We start from the raw sequence: 17,321 nt of genomic DNA on the forward strand, positions 1-17,321 counted from the left end.
TATTGTCCTCATGTATGTTTTATTCTGAAACACTGCAGTGTTTCATAATAAATATACTGAAATGTGACTCAAAACCTTAAGTTAAGGAGAAGGGCCACTCTAGCCACTCTCCCCACCCAGATCATGCAGAGTGACAGCTCTCTCCCTATACTCAAAAGGGAAGAGAGCTGTTAGTCTAGAAAGAGACCGCTGCAGCCTGCCTGCTGACAGTTTCCCTTTAAAGAACAACTCTGGCCATACTTTAAAATTTAGGCCTGATTTTTGTTATGCAGTCTTTCTTCCTCTACTCACCACCCAAGTTGTATTCAAGGAGGTCCTGGAAAGGGATATCTGTGTTTCTATATGGCTTCAAATCTAGGTGGCCACAGACATTTGTTGCTATATGATGCCAATTATTTTTGATTTTGGTGGATATCCAATGTTAATGTCTGATGATCACATGTAAAGAAGTGCAGTGGGTAAGAGGACTGTGACTGGGAGCAAGTTTGCAATAGCCTTGGCAAAATCGGGATTGTGACTGAAGCTATGGACATCATGTCTGCCCACTGACGGACAGAAAAAGGCCACCAATTGAGCATTAAATTTGACTGGGAGTCATTGTGTCAGAAAAAAACAAGTTAAGTTGCCAATGTTACTTTAGGACAAACGCCCCCCGAGAGCAGTATGTACATGGAATTGATATTTTTCAAAAGTATGTTTGGTTTCAGGATTTTCAGGGAGGCTTGAAATATAAGCCCTGCTCGAATATAAGCCCCAGCTGCATTACATTTAAAAAAATACAACAGCAGCCTCGTTCCGGGTCCTTTTGCTGCTGTCCGGAGCTCTGCCGTGCTTCCTGCAGTCCTCGTTCGCTCGCAAAAGATCCCTTCCTGGTTACGGGATTCAGAAATCCTGACTCAAGCAGCGATGGCTCTGATTGCTTCTCGAGCGCTGCTCAGCCAATCAATGCAGCGCTCGGTGAACCAATGCAAAGGCTGTGATTGGTTTATCCATCGCTGTTCAGCAAATCAATGTAGTGCTTGATGAACCAATCAAAGCCATTGTGTTGTAGAGGCGGGATTTCTGAATTAGCCAGTCGATACTGCTGCTCAGCTCATCAGAGACCCGGAGAGCAGTGGGAGGGATCTGGACTGAGCCTGCTAGGTACGTAATAAAAGGACATCCCCCCAAAATAAGACCTAGAGCCTCTTTTAGGGCAAAAATTAATATAAGACAGGGTGTTATTTTCGGGAAAACACAGTATCTTATTAGTTTTACCTTCACCTGAATTGAGACTGTGGATAGAAGGTGATTACATGGTTACAGTTTAGCATGTAGCCTACTGTACGCTTACTACGCTATAAACCATGAAGGCGACAGTCATTAGACCTTATAGTAATTCTGCTTTATTCACCACAGTGAATGAAGGTGTACGGACATAACTGATGGGTGATCAGTTTACCAATTTCTACTTTTTTTCTGCTTACCATCTACCATCCACTTCTATCCATTTCCCACCATCTATTTGTACAGACAGCCCTTCTTCTGCATGGTTCTCCGCCGGATATCATTTGTTCTGATGACCAAATAGGACATTTTTGAGAAAGCAGACAAAACATTGAGTATGAATTAGGAAAATAAAGTCCATGAAATCCGACATTCAGAGAAGACGTTACATAACATATGCCATGTGAGGCTCCATTGTACAAACAGCTTAATTACATTCATCTGCGGCGACCTTGAATAAAACACGCGTGGCTGTGCTATGATGTGACACTTGTGGGGTTAGCTCGGGTCACTGAGGACTTACCGAATTAATTAACTCTTCCAACTGTGCTCTCTCATGTACCTGACAGACGGTACGCATAGGGCAGGTATATCATAAGTACCCAGAGTTTGTCCTGATCAGCCATTGCTCAGAGGGCAGCGACTGATACATAATTCCAGAAAATATAGATGACTTGCAAAAAAAGAAGTAAGTGCCTCTATTAGTATTACACAAAGACTGGATCTTCAGTCCCTTGGTAAATGTACATTGCATGCTCACAGGCGCACGAGGGGCTCTTATGTATTTTTGCCATCAGTAGATCTAATATACAGAATTATTTCTGGAATGCGAAGCGCACAACTTAGTATGCCGACTGCATGCTGTGTTCTTCCCTCAAATGCTGTCAGGATGGAGTCTTTCGAGTATATGAAAAAAATAATTAGGGTGGTTTCACACATAGCATTTTTTGCAAAAACAACACATTTTTACTAGTATTTTTCCAGGTACTTTTCGCCGGGGCAAAGACATGTCGTAGCTAGATTTTAGCTGTAGGTCAAGGGGGATTTATGAAACGCGCTACAAATGACTTTTTTTTTTTCAACTTTCTTGTGTTATTTGGCATAGTAGCATTTTTTTCAATTGAAGCAGGTTGTAGGTTTGGCCTTTTTTTTGGCAATTTTGCATAAGCTCCTCTATAGGGGTAAAAAAAGAAAATATGCGCATTACAAATGTGTGAATTAAAAAAAAACTTGATAAAAGCACATGTACTGGTTAAAAAATGCAGGCTTTTTTCATATTTTTTTTAAAGTAAAAAAACACCCCACAAAAGTGTGCGTGAAGGAAGCCCTACTTAGGAATAATGCGCAGCCAGTTGGCCAGACTTTAATAAAACTATTCCCACCATGTTTAAAGGGGTATCCCATTATTTTTTTACTTTTTCTATTATGACTGACAGGTATCAGTAAATGGTCATTGGGGGTCTACCACTTGGATTCCCGCCGATCAGCCAATTTCCGGGGCCTCTGTCACTGCGGTTAGTGCAGGAAGCTGAAAGGGCTGACCATGGAGCAGCAGCCCAGGCTGGTATTGTAAGTTTTGCTTCTCTGGAATTCAATGGGAGAGACAGCTGCCTTATAAACCCGGGGCGCTGTGCTATATCAGTGTGCTGACCACAATGCCAGCGGCCACGGGAATCAGCTGATCGGCACGGATCTGAGCGACAGACCACCGATGATCATTTACTGATGACCCGGCGGTCATCAATAGAAAGAATAGAAGAGGTCCCGGAATACCTTTTTAAGGGTCCTTTTAGACAGACCGAAACTTGTCCATTGTAACAAACGCCGAATGACAAAAGCATGTCCCTTGGTGCTCATTCACTGCCATTCAAATATGACAGATGATCTACAGTATGGGGACAAACTATCATTAATAGGATCATCATTGAGCAGCTGCACATCTGCCCACTTGCTAAAAAGACATGATCAACTGAGGAACGAGCATTTGCTCACTCGTTGGCCTGATAATAAGGCTAGTGAATGTTCAGATCAACATTTGTGCCTGACAACTGAGCTTTGTAACAGGCCCTTGAGGTATACTATTGGTGTATAAGCTGGGGAAAGTACCAGAAATATACACTGAAGTTCCCATAGATTTTAAAGGGGTATTCCTATTTCAGACATTTATGATAAAGCTATAGCGTGTGAATATGCCATACATTTTTGCAATGGCCCCTTAATGGCCAAACGTATTCCAAAAAGTTGTCCTTATATAAAAAAAAACCTATATGTATTTTTTAATGTCAATCAATAGCAAATCTTTTCAACTGTTCCAGCCCATCCATACCCATGGCAGCACCATTTAAATAAGTTCCGCCCATTGGAAACACTGACTGTGGTGTGTTTGTAGCCATAGAGTATATTATCAGGCACTTTTACTCCTTGTACCTCGGAAATATCAATTCTTCTTTAAACCGGAAATAGAAGTTTTAACCGAGTATTTGCTTCTAATGGCAACAGGAAGGGTCTGTTACAGTATCTGAGTGACCACAGTGGCATGACAAAAATACATGCTCACAAGCTGAACCTCCATTGTCTGTTCACATAAAGAAGAGATTTAAAGTAAAATCACACAAATCTACAAGCAAGCCAAATGACAGCGTTCTGCGCACTCCTCTACTATACTTTTCTGGCCTGAAAGCCAGTCATGTGGGATTCCCATGCAACAGAAAAGCAATTAAACGCCAAATTTGTGCCAGTTGTCTTCTTTTCTCTCTGTTGTACGCAGGGTAACTTCCCCTCATACCTTTTTAAAGCTATAATAGACTTCTATGGCAGATTTCTGCGTAACACCTATAAAGATAAGGCAGGTCCTCTCTTTTCTCGTACGAAGCTTTCGCGTGGCAGGAAGACGTTCGTTTGAAAGAAGCCATTGAAATCAATGGCTTCACTTTGTCGTGTAATACAGGAGCAAATACTTTGGCCTGTTTAACCCTTCCCAATCCAATTTGTATCCTGGTTTCCCTAGGGGGGCTTACTCTTTTTCTGCCGTTATACAACGGCGCTACATGCTGGCTAAAGCCAGTACTGCATGAGGTGACACATTGGATAGGCTCCGACAGCAGAGAGGCTGGCAATATACAGTAAGAGAACCCCGACGGACGTCTTCGAACATCGGAACTGTACAGCCTTAAATCCTAATGTCTTCAGACGTCAGACGGTGGATTGGAAAGGGTTAAGCCCTGCTTGAAATATGCTGAATCTATTTTCTAAATCCGCAGCGTATAAATTCATGCTGCAGATTTTGACAATGGATTTCAACCTTTGAAATGCAAAAGTTGAAACCCGCAGCAAATCCGTACTAAAATCCTTGGAAAAATCCATACCATACTTACTGCGTATTCGCTGCTGATTTTCCACTTCCGGAGAGTCAGCAGCGAATATACCCCATGGGAAAGCACCCTTAAGGCTTTGATTGATTTTTAACCTTTTCATCTCTAGAGCTACATATATATATCAGGAAGATAACTTTAGACGAGGACATCATATAAATGGCCCAATGAATGGGCAGATTTTGGCCTCAATCAGATTGACAGACCACTAATGAATCAATGTGGTTAGTTACCCAGTTACAAGGCCATAAATCTACATCTGCAACTATCTAGATTGGATCTTTACAACCGTGATGTTCAGAGCACTCAAGAAGTCTATACTCAATCAACATTAAGTAGCATTTCAAAAGCTCCGTGCATTGTATGTTTAATTTGGAGCAATGTTATAAGCAAAGCATTTCAGCAGCATTGCAGTCATGGAATGTCACGGATATTGAGGACGTCTTGGTTAATAACGACACCATGGATGTCATTCAAATTGAGTTTGTCTTCCAACTTTATATACAGTTTTGGTTTTATGCCTTTATTACACTATAAATTACAAGAGCAATATAAGCAAAAATCTCAAGTCTACGACTAGGTTAGCTTATAAAAGCTCCAGTAATTGTATCAAAAGAAGAAGTTTCCCCTATTAAATATTCACACCGCTAAATAATAGAACCACATGAAGCCTCTTCTTCTGTCGGGCCTTGTCCGAAGGTATAAAGGAAGGAGAGTTTCAGCAAATTCTTCAGATAATTCTCTTGGCTGACCACCCTCTTTTTTTTTTACACAGGACATGCACTTGACATCATTAAAGTTTAACGGGATCACACAAAAAAAGGACCCTGAGTGCTCACAGTAATCCTCTTCCCATGACAATAAGGGATCCATTACAAAAGGCTGCCTTGCCCCACTCCTGCTTGGCTATGTATAGCTTTGCTGACTCTGTATTTTTATGTGTCAAATCAGTCAGAAGCACAAATACTCCCAAGAAAATGCAAAAACATACGCACAATGGTTTCCAGGGAGGTATCATCTGGTTCCCTTGTGGCGGAGGAAGGATGAAGCCTTATGGCTCCTATTCTAATAAAGTCATCCATAGTTGTAGACCACTATGGGTCAAGGCAGGTGTTCCGCGAAAGAACCCTGGAAACCCGGTCTGGGAATGGTGATGCGGTAATATCACTTCCCCCGGCAAAAGTTGACTGTATGGTCGATAGAACATTAACTATGGCCATGACAACCTCAAACAGAGCCACTGCCGGAACCAATAGTCTCTGTAGGGTGTAACCATTGGCCTATAGGTCCATTGAGCTCCTGGGCCCTCTTTCATAAGTAAGAATTATATTTCCTCGTATATTCCTATTAACAAATGAGACAATTACTGTATGTATCATGTATTATGCATTAGTCAACAGTATGAAAGCTTTGATTTATGGGTAAATGTAATGGAGAAAGCCTATGTCGTGTTCGCTGGGAAGCTATTCATAGAGTGACGATGTTTCTCCCAGCGGTAGGGTGCGGTGCTATCAGGCTGCGGCTGGAAGAATAATTTCCCTGCTCCTTGGCACATTGAAAATGATGATGCAAGTAACTTCTCAATAAGTTGCTTTTCAACTTTGACAGTGGTTGACCCAAGATTACCCACAGTTTGGGGCTGTTATTGTAAGACGAAGTCACTGTCCCAAGAAGTTAGAACAAATTGAAACTCAAGAAAGGAATCAACTGGCAAAGCCAATGTGCCTCTCTGAAGATAAGTAAATCCCGCTTAATTACTGTCTAATCTCCTGAGCAATTAAAAAGAACAATAGTAATAAACCCACCAGCAGTGCCAGCCCAGGAACGGCTTCTGATGCCTTTTTTTTATTTTGCATTTCGTTAAGAATTCTGTCTCTTGGAAAAAGCTGGTTATCAGGCCGAGCATTTCCTGGGCAGATCTCATTACAGTCCAGGCCTAATCCTTCTTAATAGCTTCTAAACACAACAAAACAAACAATCAAGCCTTCAGCGGAGGAGGGGGATTCTCTTTAACTTGATGCCACTGATGGCGATAGAGGCAGCAAACACACCTGTGGAATGTGCGCTGGTCACACACTGAGCCCTCTATCCAACGCCACCGAGGGTTCAAGCTGTACGCGGCTCATGCCAAAAGGCATCTGTTTCATTCGGCCTCAACACATAAATAAACACAAACTAACATCTAGTTTTTTTTTTCCCTTTAGACACAGAGGGAATAGATTCGCCTTCTCTGGGATCTGTTCCAGGCACAGGTAGATTGTTGGGATCTTCTAACAAATAAGGGGTCTGTTTGGATTGCCCTTAAGCATTTCGAGCTACTTTGTTGGGCATTTTGTGCCAGATGCTCTCAATGAAAACTTAACTCGGTTCTACCGAGATTACAAGTTATTCCCTGTTCACAGCATAGGGTATAACATGGAGTTTCACCACTGAGACCACCACCAATCTCAAGCATAGGGGGTCCCGTGTTCACTTTCCTCATCACTGTGGTGTTACTGCACCCACCGCAGTGAGATTGAATAGAGCGCTAGTCGCATTGGTCCCATTCACTTTCAATGGGACTGTGGAGATAGCCACGCATCAAGCAATTGGGTATTTCCATCAGCCCTACTGCAATGAATGGAGCACTGAAGGCACATGTGTGGTCAGCGATCCATTCATTCTGATATCATTGTGGGGTGGAAGCAATCCCCGTAGTAATAGGCAGAGGAGCCACATTTTCGAGATCGGTGGTGAGACCTCCACCAATCAGCAAGTTAGTGGATAGGGCATAACTTGTAATCTTGGTATATCTCCTTTAGAAGGGTTGCGTTAGATTAGACAAAAAACATGACTCCAGACAAAATGCCACTTTTATGCTGTGTCTGTTATTGCATCTCAGCTCCATTCTTTTGAATACATCTGAACTGCAATGCCAAACTCAGCCCTTGGATAAAGGTGGCGCTGTTTCTGAAAAAGCTTCTCTTAAACAACCCATTGCATTGTACAATGCACACAAAATGTGACCTTGAGCACCTTGGCCTAAGAACCTCAGACGCACTAGGGTAAAGACAGACAAACCGATTTTGGTGCGACCAACTATTGTATGTGTATGGGGGCTTCCCGAATCTCGCCAACTGATAATCTCAAGAGGAAAGAAAGACCAGACATGCCGAATTTGAATGCCTGATCCTTTTGCTACTTGTGGAGATAAGCAGCCACCACAGCCATCTGAGAGTGGCTTTCTCTATTACCAAGCCAACCATTCATGATGTGTATGAGTGAGTCGGGAGATATAGTTGTCGGTCAAATGAGCATTCGGCCAACAGCTCTTGAAGGTATCCTGGATATCTGTAATGTTAATTGAAGCTTCCGCCGGGGTCATTGTATGCAGCTGGCAACGTTCCTCTGCTATTTATAAACCCGCGTTTTTACTGTTTTGATTTTTGTACTCTTCATTCATGTATCAAAAATATGTGCAGATTCTAGATATATACTGGATCCAGTCCAAGCTGTACACCACAGAAGACAGTTATCTACATCTAGCCCTGATAACATCTAAGAAGATACTAGCTAGCTACAAAACAGATTTATGGCTCTGCATTTATGGTAGTAAACCAGCAGTTCAGGGTGCATAGTTGGTCAAGTATTCATATATTTGCATATCAATACCCAGAATCCTTGGGGTTAGCTATAATCCTTTTACTGTCTCCCTAACAATAATGTTGACCTTTGCTAAAGTCTTCTAAGTTTTCTCACTAGCCAAGTAAGGCTGATCACTTTTTTCATACACATTATTAAGGTGTCCTTAAGGGCACACACTATGATTTGCAATAATATTAACCCTCGCACCCCAAGATCAACTCATAATTTCTGCCACATATTTCTTTAATATTCTTCTGATGTCAGAGCGTCAGATTGTCTGCTTGATTTCCTTCCCCTTCCGGGCACATATATTGCAATCATTTACACTGGAAACTCATGTCACTGTCTTACGCACAATGTGACAAAACTAGTTTGACTCAGCTATGCCAACGTGAGATGTAAACCAGAGGAAGTGAGACAAGAAGGGAAGGGCCGACCAGGGGGGAGGATAAGGTTAGAGATCAATGATAGCATATAGAAGGAGCCAAAATATCAGAACTAGGCAAATATTGATTAATAAAATTAACATATCGACTGTAACAGGGAGCCCAAAATAGTTACAAAAACAGCTAAAAGGAAACAACTGGATGCGCTACGATGCACTTTTTGATTTTGATTTCTGAAGTTACTGAGATAAGTCGTCGTGAGTTTTGGAACTGTATATAAAGAAAATGTATACTAGCGATAGATCAAAAGCAAGGGTGGTATACCAGCTGCAAATCTCAGATTGTGCATATAGTAAGTATGCACTCAAAAACAGCTTCATGGTGCATTCACATGGCAAGGTTTTGTCACAATCTGCAGCAAATGTAGCCCCTTCAAGTGTCTCCCATTGATTTAAATGGGAGACATCACATCACACTCACATGTACATCGCGCAGCATGCGAGTGCCATGCGATGTCTTTAAAGGTCCCATTGACAAACAATGGGCGAGACGTTCCGTGGGAATGTCAACAGATAGAACATACTGCCATTTTTAACTTTGCAGCATCACTGGGTGAGTAAAATCGCTCATGTCAATAACTAATAATCATGCGAGACTCGCAGAGGCTCACCGCCGGTCATGCATAGTACAGTACCCGTGGGCCCATACACAATGTTAATTGCATATGGGCTGTGGGTCGGATGGCCTCCATTGACTTCAATGGAGGCCGTCCACAAGCAAAATAAAGCATAGTGTGATCTTTTCTCCGCTTTTGGAATACGCAATTCGTATCCGTGAGTGTGAGCGAAAAAGCGATTTTACGTGCCTCCACACAGATGCCGATCATGGATTCTGCAATTGGAATTTGCCCGTGTGAGCCTGGCCTTATCTTGATTTTTAAACTAAGGGTCCTTTTAGACGAGCCAATTCTCATTTGAACGAGCGAGTGACGTCACGGCTAACTCGTTCGCTCTCATGCAGCCTGTTTAGATAGGCAGATACATTGTTGGCTTGCTCAAACGACAATTTTCAGTCTTTCACATTCGCTGTTTAAACCGAATAATAAGTGAACGAGCCAATGATGGTTTTAATGCCTGCATAAAATGAACAACTTTTCACTTGTTCGAATGATAATCGTTCCATCTAAAAGCATCCAAGTCCTGTATTCTCTTCCTCTATGCTTGTGCTAGCAATTCCATGATGCATCAGCACAGCATGACATCACCAGTTAGAGCCAGTACTATCTCCGCCTGCTGGGAGGAAAGTGTGATTAACATTAAACTGTAATCACCTTCATTAGAACTTTGTGATGGAAGCTTCTAATCATCATCAGTAACTATGATAGGAGTTTCTGTCTCCACTGTGAAGAGCTTGTGTGGTATTGTCCAAGCAGTCTCAACATACAGAAATTCTTGAGACTTCTTGAGACAATAGAGAGACAAGTAATTCTCAGGTTGTCACAATAAGAGCACATGACCCAAACGAAGAGAAGGGCTCCAGGAATTTTCCAATAAAAGGAATAATTAAACAATGTAATATTAGCTGACTTATATAGTATATACTGGGGGACTAGTTACATAATGAATGTAAAAAAACTTTCTCTAGAGTGACCCCTTAAATATTGCACAGTTCTCATTAGACTAAATGGACTGACATGCCAGACCCTCCAAATCAACAGACTCATTTTCTAGCTGCTTTAATAGGGTGTGTGTAAATTATTTTTTGAAACCAGATCCAAATATAGTGTTTTTTGGAAAAAGAAAAAAAAGGCTTTTTTTTTTTTAGCCAAAGCCAGAAGTGCATTTATAAGGAATAGGAAGTAAAGATCAGAAGATGAAATTCAACATCCCCAGTCCTTCTTTCCCCAGACATCATCTGTTGTAGGAAAGTTGAGCCGCCCCCATAAACATTAGAGAGTTGTCCAGCCATGCTGAAATCAGTGGGTTCAGATGACTACAGTCTAATGTGTATGGAGGCCTTAAGAACTCATAGGCTCAAAGATTCCCATAGAGCTTTTGTGATGCCAATGGCTTGAGCCTCATTCACATGGACTGACATAGACTTCAATGGAAATCTGCATCAGAAATTGCACCAAGAATAAATGTGTTAATTGCTTTATATGTACTACAGTGTGGATTCCCATTGAACTCAATGGTATGCGAAGAGTACACAAATTCCAATGCTGATTCTGTCACTGAATCCGCAACAGAAAAAAAAACTACATGCAAGGAGGATAAAACTGTCCATAGAACTAGACAATTACTGTCCACAGCCAGTCTTTGTAAGAGGTCCTGTCACCTTTCCTTAAGTGTATTTATAGTAAATACTTGAATTCCCCATCAAATAACAATTTGAAGCATCATTTCATGCAACTTTGCATTGCAGTGTTCCTCTGTTATTCCTACTGGAAACTGACAACTGGGTGTCACCATTGGGTGTTCACTTATTAAAGGGGCGTGTCCCTACACAATCAGCACAAACAACACTGACTGGATAGTGCCAAACTGTGCAGGGACACACTGCTTTGACAAGGGAAATATTCATAAATTTCTAGGAGGAATAACAGAGGAACGGCACAACATAAAATTCTAAGAAAATATGCTCCAGAATTGTTATTTCCCGAAGAATACACGTATTTACTAAAATAGACATACATATGACAGATTCCCTTTAAACAAACAAGCTAAATTGACAACATATTTGCCTTTTTGATAAACAGATTACAACTTCACTGAAAATTGTCAGCAGAAAGTTTTTGCTTCAAAAGTGAAGCCTTCTGGGAAAACACAAACAACAGCAAGAATATATACATAAGCCTAAACAGGTGACGAGCACTGGATGAGATTCCCTTACCAAAAGGCAAACTCGCTGCAGCAAAATATTCTCTAAAATTGGCGCTGAATATATAAAGTTTGCAAACAATTTTTTTTTTCACTGCCTTCCCAGTCCAGGAAACCTGTCTCCACTCCGGATCATAAAGGGAGTCAACCCATTAAATATCTTAACTTTGAATCAGAATGATATAGAAGCTGTTAACCCAGCTAATAAAGTTATCAAACATTTGCTCTTATACAAAACAGCGTAACCCTACGTACAAAAGGATTATGGCCGTGAAGGGGAAAGGGGGCTGGAGTGAAGCATTTGAGAAGTTTAAAGGCACTTTTACGAGGGTCCCAGACTGGTATCAACAGATCAAGGGGACAGAAGAAAAAAAAAACGAGGCAACCAGGCCCCTTCACCCAGCTCTCACCTCTTCCATCATAAAAATAAGCACTAAAAAAGCTGGGACGGGAATTAGGGTTAAAAATGACACAGTGTTTTCCAGCCCAAATTTCTAAAATTGAGGAAATTCTTTGTCTATAGGGTGAACTTCAAAGTAGAAACATTTATAACAGTCATAAAATGTTTACAACCTAGCTGGGCCATTAAGAGCCATTTGTCCCTAATACAGGAATCCTGGTAACTTGTGAAGAAGGCAGCATAGAAGGCCTTTGTAAGTACATCATATGGAGGGCAGGTTTCAAAACTTCCAGTAGAACTCACAAACCGATAATATTCTCAGCTTGCCCATTTCCGTTTATCCGCTCTTTCACCTATCATCAGCACTTTTACTGTAGAGCTTGGAGTTTATCTTGTCAAGTTCCACTCTTTTCCCACCCTCCCTCGATGCCACTTCAAAATCCCCCTGATGGGGGGGATGAGGGGTGTCATGTAATGCTGTAAAATATATCATGTATAAATCTGTGACAGGGTAATTTCAGCCTGGCATCTGTCCAACAGAAGCCAATGACCAGCCTTTTGAAAAAAAGCAAGCACCTAGAACTTGACTACAAGGAAGGGTTGGCAAAAGTTTAAAGGGCAGGTCATGCCTGAGTTTATGCAGTCATTATTAAGGGTTGTTGGAGGCTCTTGTAGTACTTCAACATGATCATCTCTGTTATGTGGCGAGGCAATGGCTATCCTGCAACAAAGTAAAAGTACAAGACCTCTACATACATAATACATCCATATTCTTCCTCATAACAATATGTTTTCCCATAAGTATTTTTCCTATAATGCATAAAAAAGGAAATTAGGTTGATATAGAGCAATATTTATATCAGTAGATATAATATCAGACTGGGAAATAAGCTTTTTTACTACAACCATTTCTATCTATTAAAGGGGTTGTATAAGATTAGGAAAAGGGGTCTGTTTTTTTTTCTTCAAAACAGCACCACTCTTCCTTATGGCTTTGTCTGGTATTGCAGCTCAGTTGCAATACCAGTCGTAGACATGAGTGGCGCTGTGTCTGGAAAAAGAAAGTATATCCTTTTTTACAATCTCTTTAAATTGGAAGCTAAACCAGTATTGCAAATGAAACAAGACTATAGCAGGAAGCATCCCGGTCCTTCAAGATATGAAACTTGATTTGATATACAATATCTAGGAGTCAAGTTCAGATACAAGTTTATGTTGATTTACGTTGTTATTGTCCTAATATAATCCAGATACCAACCGTAAAATCTGAGCCTTCAATACAAAGAACCACTCAAATACAAGTGCCATAAAAACTGACATCAGGGTTATCAATATTGTGCGGCTCATAGTTTCCAACCTGTGACTGCCCAGCTGTAGTAAAGCTATAAATCACAGCTTGGGTATGCTGGGAGTTGTAGTTTGGCAACACAATGGAGACCCATATAGATGTAACATATAAGCCAGCTACTTAGCAGGGCATATTCTTCAGCCAAGACATTGACACTGAACCTTTGGAGAACCCGGTACTGCATGATTGAACAATTGACCCTGATATGAACATCAGTAGCTGGACACAACTTGGTGAGGGTAAAAGCACATCCCAAACTGACCCGCTCCTTCACCCTTGGTGTGGAGCTCATTGTGCCTTTGCCCTTTTCTGATTGTCATCCTGTTTGTCTGTCTAGTGGCACTTAGCCAAATTTCCATATTAAAAAAAAAAAAAATCACCCGCCCAGCAAGCGTGAAAGAAAATCTACATTCCGACTGGTACTCCTCCCTCAACCACACTCTCAACACTCTTACAATCTGACAGTCAAAACAATATACACACAATCATACCTAAAGCAACATTCACACCCTGACAGCATGCAATCAGTGTACATCCACCAACACAATCACAGTACTCCACTCAGTGTAACTTCTTATCCCACACACTCTGTCCCCAGGGAAAGCCCACAGCATTGTGCTCTTCCAGAGATGCTTTGCCATAAAGAACACTTTAACTCCTTGGTCATCAGAGTGGCCTGTATTGCATTTAATGACATCTCCAGGCTAATAGTTTTCTCTAGTCACATGCAGATGTAGTAGAGTTAATTTTGTGAGATGTAGCAGTGCTGATATTTTCATTGGGCAGAACTCATCATGCTGTTTGAAGAGTTATTTGGGGTTTTACATAACACTACAGGAAAATCTACTGAACATAATGAGAAATTCAGCATTCCTTTAGGATGTCACTATTCGTCTGGTTTCAGATCAACATATTTGAACTCCGTATGTGGTCCGTGGACTGCAGCTAATGTAACTATATATGTATTCGCATGGCCGTATTTTTGACGGACGTTTTTCTAAACCTACTTTTTGCGTACTTGTCTCTGTATTGCTATTGGGTCAGTATTTTTCCAGCAGACGGAGGCAAAAATAAAAAAAAATCCTGATGACATAAATTTTAGCGTCATCTGTAACATGTCTGTATTACAAATCCATATTATAGTTGTGCTACAATACGCTCGTCTGAAACCAGACTTACTGTCACAATGCAACCTAAGAGCCCTTCTATCACATAGTATACTACAGTTTGGTGGCTTCCCACACACTATGATCTCATTGCAGCTAGAATGCTAAAACCGTCTTTATTAATAAAGATTAAGATATAGGAATGTGTCTTCTAATTAAATATGTGGGCATTAGCTACAATTGTCATCCAGTATGGCAGCTTTAACTCTTCGGACCCCCCTGGATGTAGTAGGATGCATGATTTCAGTGCACATATGGTATTGATATGCAACAATAAAAAGGCAATGCAGTCACCTCTCTGTGTATCCCAGTAAGGAATGCAGGAGAGGCTACAATGTATCTCCAGCCAAGTGGAAAGACAATAATAGTAGTAAACAACATTTACAAATAGAACACAGTGATGTTTTCATATTATGACATAGAAGACACTGGATACAATAAACAGCCTGGAAACTAATAAGAAGTGGTAAAGTCAAAAAAAGCAAACCATGTATATGAAGAAAAGTGAAGAATGTGTAAAATCCCCTCTTATACATACAGATGTAGTGATGTCACTGCTTTTCTATAGCACTGCTACATTTTCTTGAAAGTGGTAAAATAACAAATTCAGCACTGCTACATCTGCACACAGCAGATATGGTTGTAGGGAATGTACAGCAGTAAAGTCCATGTAATCCTATAGAAGTGAAGTAAAATGATACCTACATTGTAAACTGTGGCTCTGCATCCATCCAAAAGGGTCCAGTCCCCCATAGCAGGCTGCCTTCCTCAGCATGCAGGCTGACTGAGAACTCATGTCATAGAGTGGCCGGGGCATGAGGGAGAAAGCCTCCACACAGTCATACATGGTGCCTAATGGGTGGTGGGTGCACAGGGCACAGGCAGCTGAGAGGTGAGGGTGGCACTGTGCGCGCTGCTGTGGCACCTCCTGACCTGTGCTCTGCTCTCTCCCTCCTCCTCTAGCACAGCCTGCTTTGTGGCATACCTTTTGCAAATAGCCAAGCAGCCTTGGGGCTGTGGGAGTGACTGGAGGCTGAGATGGGAAGGGCCACTTCTCATAGCAGCCTCTCAGCTCTGTACTGCTGCTTCCTCCACAACAAAGTCCCCTCTACCTGTCCTAGATCTGGGAACAATGACCTGCAACCCTGCTGTGCCCCAAACCTGCCCCCTGCCCAAGCATATAACTGCATGCAAAGAGTTTATACCCCTCTATGTAGGGACTCATTAGTGCATATCACTGGGAGCTACTACTGGTCCTGATAGGTTGCACCTCTATCCATGTCAGATCTATCTATCTATCTATCTATATCCTATCCTATCTCATATCTATCTATGTATCTATCTATCTATCTCATATCTATCTATCTCATATCTATCTATCTATCTATCTATCTATCTATCTATCTATCTATCTATCTATCTATCTATCTATCTATCTATCTATCTATCTATCTATCTATCTAGCTATCATGCAGCACCCCAAGAAGTTCAAGAAGCAGTGAAATGTATTCACTTATGTCCAGTGTAACTTTTCAGTCCTCTGCCAGGACTTTTTCTTATCTCTCCATCTATCTGAAACAAAATATCACTGTACTTTATATTGACAGAGAGATAAAGCAGATACTTTTTGCAGTGATGGTGATGGACATGTTGTAATAGCCCTTCCATACATCAAAGGAACCTGGAGGGCAGAATAGCTCAGAAGTCTGTTCACTCCATGCACACATACAGTATATTGCTATCTTGGAGTATTAGATTAGTATAGTTCAGCTGTATTTTCTATTCCTCTACACCACAGATCACCAACTCCTCCTCAGTGTGTTCCACTCTATTGGCGCTCAGGATAATGTTCTCTCCTGATTTTCTTCCTACCTCTCTGACCACTCATTAGGCCGGTTTCACACGGGCAAGAAAATCGTACAATTTCCGCCTGATGCGATAGTCAGTAAAAAAAAGCAGATTATGAAACCAGTGATTTTCAATGGTTTCCGTTCCATTAGCGATGTTTTCACTGATGCGATGTTGAGAGAACAAAAAAATCACAGCATGCTCTATCTTTCTGCAATGTGCTTTTTTAATCTCCCATGTTTTCCTATGGAGCCTGCTCTTTATCGCATCGCAACGCAGCAAACATTAACAAACAATGCAATGCGATTTTAACAATAGAAAGTCCTATTGACTCTTGTGACAAATAATCGCCCGATTTTATCGCAGGCAGCAGCGTTGTGCTGCGAGAATATTCTACAAAAAAAAACATCGCTGACGCTCAAAAGTCACAAGGAACAAAGACATGATTTTCTCGCGGCAAAATCGTGATCGCCTGCCTGAAACTAGCCTAAGTGTCTTATTTGCTGGCTCTACTGCTTCTCGTTCTCTCTGGGTTCTGCAATGTTCGGTCCTTGGTCTTCTCTTCTTTTTCATCTACAGAGCCTCTACTGAACAAACTCTCAGCAGATGTGGCTTTCAGTACCATTTATATGGTGGTAACACTCAATTATATCCTTCTTTCAGTGACATCACACCTTCCCTATTATAAGTCACCAGTAATTATCTGTCTGCTGTCTCTCACATCATTTCCTCGCTTTATCGGAAACAAAATCTTTAAAAAAAAAACAGAATTTCTTGTGTTTACGCCATTTACTCACCAACCTAAACCTGTGGGTGCTGCCACCATAACTCCTTGGCAGAACGCTTGCCATTTTGCTGTTGTATTTGACTCCAATCACCTGCACAATCATGTCACCTGCACCTCAATACATCTCCAGAAGCTGTACATAAAAAACATTTATTGTTGTCCTGATCCACTCTTGACTTTATTACTGGAACTCACTATATAGGCTTCTTTCACATGAGCACATATCGGCCGGCCTTTTTCACAGCC

General features: G+C 41.3%; 1 protein-coding gene across 4 annotated transcripts in view; it reads right to left on the bottom strand.

The window, feature by feature from the left end:
- Nucleotides 1-17,321, bottom strand: part of RARG (retinoic acid receptor gamma) — a 172,665-nt gene that overhangs the window by 27,496 nt on the left and 127,848 nt on the right. Inside the window, exon 1 of one of the 4 annotated variants that reach the window (XM_066584227.1) lies at nt 15,146-15,413. The exons of 2 other annotated variants lie outside the window; for them this stretch is intronic. In XM_066584227.1, coding sequence (XP_066440324.1) covers nt 15,146-15,287 — 142 coding nt within the window. In that variant the 5' untranslated portion in view covers nt 15,288-15,413. Of the gene's footprint in view, nt 1-15,145; nt 15,414-17,321 lie in introns of those variants that run through there. One more of the 4 variants, XM_066584229.1, reaches the window with a different exon arrangement.

Source organism: Eleutherodactylus coqui, chromosome 1 (assembly GCF_035609145.1).
Source record: "Eleutherodactylus coqui strain aEleCoq1 chromosome 1, aEleCoq1.hap1, whole genome shotgun sequence".
Classification (NCBI taxonomy): domain Eukaryota; kingdom Metazoa; phylum Chordata; class Amphibia; order Anura; family Eleutherodactylidae; genus Eleutherodactylus; species Eleutherodactylus coqui.